Source organism: Coregonus lavaretus, assembly GCF_964263955.1.
Source record: "Coregonus lavaretus genome assembly, chromosome: 8".
In the NCBI taxonomy this organism is placed as follows: Eukaryota; Metazoa; Chordata; class Actinopteri; order Salmoniformes; family Salmonidae; genus Coregonus; species Coregonus lavaretus.
In genome coordinates this window covers 59,254,906-59,260,905 of record NC_139995.1, presented here as the reverse complement: position 1 = coordinate 59,260,905, position 6,000 = coordinate 59,254,906, and the positions used below count along the sequence as shown (strand labels likewise).

General features: G+C 44.5%; 1 protein-coding gene across 1 annotated transcript; it reads left to right on the top strand.

Moving 5' to 3' along the window:
• The first annotated feature begins 436 nt into the window (after positions 1 to 436).
• Positions 437 to 2,658, top strand: LOC311133133 (large ribosomal subunit protein eL29-like). Its single transcript, XM_084166567.1, has 4 exons — positions 437 to 491; positions 977 to 1,028; positions 1,254 to 1,318; positions 2,461 to 2,658. Exons 2-4 carry the CDS (start codon positions 992 to 994, stop codon positions 2,575 to 2,577), a joined length of 219 nt encoding a protein of 72 aa, XP_084022693.1. The 5' UTR covers positions 437 to 491; positions 977 to 991; the 3' UTR covers positions 2,578 to 2,658.
• Positions 2,659 to 6,000: the final 3,342 nt, after the last annotated feature.

Sequence of the window (6,000 nt, the reverse complement as noted above, 5' to 3'; positions counted from 1 at the left end):
GAATCACTGAGCACCATACCACAACACACAGAGAGCAGGGGCCAACTGAACCACTGAGCACCATACCACAACACACAGAGAGCAGGGGCCAACTGAACCACTGAGCACCATACCACAACACACAGAGAGCAGGGGCCAACTGAACCACTGAGCACCATACCACAACACACAGAGAGCAGGGACCAACTGAACCACTGAGCACCATACCACAACACACAGAGAGCAGGGGCCAACTGAACCACTGAGCACCATACCACAACACACAGCGAGCAGGGGCCATGGTCATGGTTGTAGAAAATCATGTGGACTGACAGTGACACCTCCTGGCTGGACATGTTGATAGTGCAGTGTACAAGACATTACACTAGGTGGCAGTGTCGCCCATTCAACGTCTTGTCGTTTTCCGTCTCCGCTCCTGATTCGATGGTTCATATTTCCTTAAGTTTGCTTTAGGTCTTTCTCTTCCGGTTGTCGTCTCGTACGTGTGGCAGGTAACGAATTTCACTCCTGAGTCTAACATGTAATCTGCGTCAATCCTCCGGTGTTTTAGATTCATACGAAACATGAATGCGTGTTTATAGCGCAAAATATCACGAACCACACAGGCGTCTTTTTATATTTGCTAAATTTGTTCCCTCTTGGATGATTAAAACGACATAGCTAGGTTCGGGTGCCCCTTTCTACCCGCTAGCTAAACTTGTTAGGAAAACGAACGCTTTCCACCAAACTCACCGAATTGAAAAGGTGTCAACCGTTTTAGATAATACTGGCGTAACTATCTCAAAGCTTTCAGCACGTACAAGGCGAAAATGTCAATGTTTACATCGTTGCAAACCCCTGCGGCTTGTTCGCTAGCTAGCCAGTCATGTCCGCTTGTAACTAGCTAACGTTAGCTAGTGTAGCAAACATGACTTCCAGCGTGGTTTTTTTTGTCTGTTCTGCAGTTAAACTAATTTCTGTTTTCTTCCGTTAACAGATCCACAGAACAGAAATGGCAAAGTCAAAGAATCACACCACCCACAACCAGTGTGAGTAGAAATGTATGGTTAGGAAGTTAGTTAGCATATACCAGTGATGGTGCCTAGCTAACTATGTAGTTGGCATAACAGGAGTAGCAGCCTACCCTGTTTAGTTTGTGTCCATGTTTTCTAAACAAACTGTTGAGAGTTGTGCAGGAGTAGCCTGAATCCTGTTTCAGTTTGAGCTAATTGCTTCCAGAACGTGTGACAAGTCTTTCTCCTGTCTGTCCACAGCCCGTAAGGCCCACAGGAATGGGATCAAGAAGCCCAGACCAGACCGTTACGAGTCCATGAAAGGGGTATTTATTAATCTGCTGGCCTATCAACTGTTATGATCTGCTGGCCTATCAACCGTTATGATTGTACATCAGATGCGGGGGTCCTTGTCACAATAATATAAATGTATCAATTACGACGTGGACATCCTGTGAGGTTGCTCTCGCATGGCTCTGTCCTTGTGGCGTATGGGAGCGTAGCACTTCGGTGCTGTGACGTACAGTCCCGTTCCACGGCGTCGGAGAGCAAGCTTTGTCCCCGGCCCTCGGGCTGGTGAGGACGGCGTTCTGTATATTCCTACATCTTCCCAGAGCTCCTTGGGCCATGACTGGGGGGCTAAACCATGCACTGCACAGCTTTCAGGCTTACGTGGACGAGCTACTCTCCTGTCTTCGTGCTTCTAAGGCAGCATTTACAAAGGCAGCCCAATTCTGATCTTTTGCTCAATTATTGGCAAAAGCTCCGATCTTATCAGAATTAGACTGTCTAAATGCATCCTTTATATATGGACGTATTTCTCTGGTTTATACTGTGTTCATGTGCTGAAATGTGGAAAATGACCTGATTTCACTGGGAGGTAGAATTCTCTAGGGGGTGACCCTGGACCCCCAAAACAAGGGGGAGGGACCTCCCCTTCACCCCCCCCCCCCCCCCACACACACATTTCCCCCCCAGAGGAAACACTGATCATGTTTACATGCACACCAATACCCTGTTATTATTGGGGATACTCAAGTATTGTGTTTGAGTTGACTCCTATAAAAACGTCATATCCAGTTTACAATAATCCCCCAAAAAAGCTTGTATCCCGGTTATGAGAAACCCAGATCTTTAAATTAATCAATGGATGAAGTATTACATCTGCTGGTGGTTTGGGTAAGATGTTTAGTGAAGGATGATAAGGGGCATGTGCAAGAAACACGCTTTTTCTTTCAGTGTATTGAAGTCGCCTAGCAACCCAACAGTTCTACTGCTGCGTCTTTTTCAATTCTGGTCACATGAGGATGTTCCCCCCTGCTCAACCAATCCTTCCGTCCTGTTTTCATACCCTTCAGATTTCTACCTCTTTGTATTGAACTCACTTTCAGTATTGTTTCTATATGAAAAGTTTGTCTGCAACTTATTCCGTATCTCCTTGCTCGCTCTCTCTCTTTCTCTCTCCCAGGTCGACCCTAAGTTCATGAAGAACATGCGTTTCGCCAAGAAGCACAACAAAAAGGGCCAGAAGACGGCCAACGCAGCAGCCAAGAAGATCGCCGATGCAGCGCCTGCTGCACCTTAGACTGGGTGGTTACCTCCGCATCTCCACGTTCCATTGACTTTGTTACCATCGCAAATAAAGCTATGCTCTGTTAAAAAAGGATTTGACGGTTACAATGTAACTTCATTTTTACTGATCTATCATCACTTAATACTACAGGGTTAACTGTTCGTGTTATGTTTCCTAAAATAGGCACTTGCGGTATGATTGGAAATAGCCCAATGTCCTGGCTCTTCCTACCTGGCATTACCAACAACACTATGGCACACGAGATTGGACATGGAGATGACCAGAGCTATACAATGGCACATTAGCACCAGTCTTTAAAAGGTCAATCTGTGATCGGTACATCCATTCTTGGACTTTAAATTCATGATATAGCCATTGATTCTTGAAGAATATAACTTAAATGCCTCATCAGCGTAATTCAACTGTCGTACCCCACCAGAACCCAAAAATGTTTTCATCAATTGGTAAACAAACCCTGTTTAGCTTCAAAACATGGTTAAAGCTATAATTTGAATACCGTGGATGGTCATTCCATACTGCCATAGCTCTGTCTAGGAATATTAGTGTTTACATTTCACCGGCCCCATCCAACTGGATGGGTGACCGCTTTGTTATTGTTTGAAATGCTGATTGCGCCTTTTAAAGGGGTTTATTTGAAGGATAACATGGTCTGAGATTGGGATGAATCATGGCGTGTAGTATGAGAAGCTAGCTAGGATGGTCATGGGGCTAGAAGCTAGCTAGGAGGGGCATGGGGCTAGAAGCTAGCTAGGATGGTCATGGGGCTAGAAGCTAGCTAGGATGGTCATGGGGCTAGAAGCTAGCTAGGAGGGGCATGGGGCTAGAAGCTAGCTAGGAGGGGCTTGCGGACGAGCTGTGGATAAAAGCGTCTGCTAAATGGCATATTATTATATTATGAGTCTTGTCACAGGATTGGTGTCTATTGTGTTGTGACAGACTAAACAGGGTACCATCAACAGGACTGGTGTGTTGACAGACTAAACGGGGTACCATCAACAGGACTGGTGTGTTGACAGACTAAACAGGGCACCATCAACAGGACTGGTGTGTTGACAGACTAAATGGGGTACCATCAACAGGACTGGTGTGTTGACAGACTAAACGGGGTACCATCAACAGGACTGGTGTGTTGACAGACTAAATGGGGTGCCATCAACAGGACTGGTGTGTTGACAGACTAAACAGGGCACCATCAACAGGACTGGTGTGTTGACAGACTAAACAGGGTACCATCAACAGGACTGGTGTGTGACAGACTAAACAGGGTACCATCAACAGGACTGGTGTGTTGACAGACTAAACAGGGTACCATCAACAGGACTGGTGTGTTGACAGACTAAACGGGGCACCATCAACAGGACTGGTGTGTTGACAGACTAAACGGGGTACCATCAACAGGACTGGTGTGTTGACAGACTAAACGGGGTACCATCAACAGGACTGGTGTGTTGACAGACTAAACGGGGTACCATCAACAGGACTGGTGTGTTGACAGACTAAATGGGGTGCCATCAACAGGACTGGTGTGTTGACAGACTAAATGGGGTGCCATCAACAGGACTGGTGTCTCGGTGTTACAATATACAGGGAAAAGATGACAGGAATTCACTTCTCTGTCCTAGGCAAATGTATTTTCCCTGTATAGTACCACTGTCACACAGCGGTCATTAAAATACCAAGGAATGTTTGTGTGTCTTTAGCGCCATCCACATTTGAATTGACACTAGCTAACTTGTTTGTGTTGTGCAGTGAAGTGTCAAATCAAATTTGGATGGCGCTAGCAACACACTTTGCTTGGTATTTTAATGTTCTGTATGTCACGAACCGGCTCAAAGTTCGTAAAACAAAAGGGAGACACCGTGGAGACAAGGAATACGAAAATATATATTTATTAACTAAAGTAAACTAAGTATAATTAACAATGATGTGTGTAATCAGTAATCGGTAGTGTAAGTGAGTGTTATGCATACATAAATGTAATAATGCAAGGTGTTGAAAGGTGCCAAAGCAAACAACCAAAAAGTCTAATCAATAAAAGTGTCTGTATGGAGAGAGTCTCCTCAATGAACGTGGAAGAGGTCCATTTATCCTGGGACACAACCCGGGCCCAGGTGTTTCCCCAGGTAGCTGACGACCCTCCCAACTCCGCCCACCGGCATCCTAATAAGGAAACGAGAGCAAAGAGAGAGAATACGGCAGACAGAGTGGGAGGGTCGTCACATGTACGACAAAGGTAAAATATGACAAGACGGGACTTCAGTACAAGGCAAACAAGCTAGTGTCAAATTAAATGTGGATTGTCCTAGCGATACATGTTTCTTGGTATTTTTTAAAAATAATGTATTGTGTTACAAAGGTCTGAGTTAGAGATGCATACTTCAGGTTCAGAAATACGTGCGAGTTGTGACTGGCGTTGCAGAGCATGAGATCTACCCCATTTATAGTGTCATTTTGTCATCATATGGGCTTTTGTCTGAAATGGCACCCTTTTCCCTGGATAGGGAACTGCTTTTCACCACATCATTATATAGCTGCGCATTATGTAGGGAATAGTGTTCCATTTCGGACAGCCATGGTCTTCTATGCGCTCAGGAGCTGCCGTTCAAGAGGCCAGTTAGTCATGCAACAACTGGGTATACAAAGCCAATAAACGCATTCCTATGGTGTGGGCCAGGGTTAGGAATTCACTGGGGCTCCCTCTATTTGTTGTAGAGATTGTCTGCTGGACGAAGAGTTGTGTTCCAGTCGGGCACAGTTTACATACTGAGGTTAATGAAACTTTAGGAGACAACGACATGAACCAGAGCAGAGGAGAATGATTTTTGGTCAAATGTTATCTGTCACACACACGTGTTTAGCAGTTATTGCACGGTGTAGCGAAAATGCTTGTGCTTCTAGCTCCGACAGTGCAGTAATATCTAAAAGTTCACAACATATACCTAACACACACAAATCTAGTAAGGAATGGAATATATACATATATGGACAAGCAGTGACAGAGCGGCTAAAATACAGTAGAATATTCTAGAATAGAATACAGTATATCAAATCAAATCAAATTTTATTGGTCACATGCGCCGAATACAACAGGTGCAGACATTACAGTGAAATGCTTACTTACAGCCCTTAACCAACAGTGCATTTATTTTAAACAAAAAAGTAAGAATAAAACAACAACAAAAAAGTGTTGAGAAAAAAGAGCAGAAGTGAAATAAAGTGACAGTAGGGAGGCTATATATACAGTAAAATAAAGTGACAGTAGGGAGGCTATATATACAGGGGGGTACCGTTGCATAGTCAATGTGCGGGGGCACCGGCTAGTTGAGGTAGTTGAGGTAATATGTACATGTGGGTAGAGTTAAAGTGACTATGCATAAATACTTAACAGAGTAGCAGCAGCGTAAAAAGGATGGG

Excerpts from the sequence above, each read along its gene's own strand:
- LOC311133133 (XM_084166567.1), top strand. The coding sequence starts at position 992 with ATGGCAAAGTCAAAGAATCACACCACCCACAACCAGT. Across the intron at positions 1,029-1,253 it reads TCACACCACCCACAACCAGT|CCCGTAAGGCCCACAGGAAT; the intron begins GTGAGTAGAAAT and ends GTCTGTCCACAG. Across the intron at positions 1,319-2,460 it reads GTTACGAGTCCATGAAAGGG|GTCGACCCTAAGTTCATGAA; the intron begins GTATTTATTAAT and ends TCTCTCTCCCAG.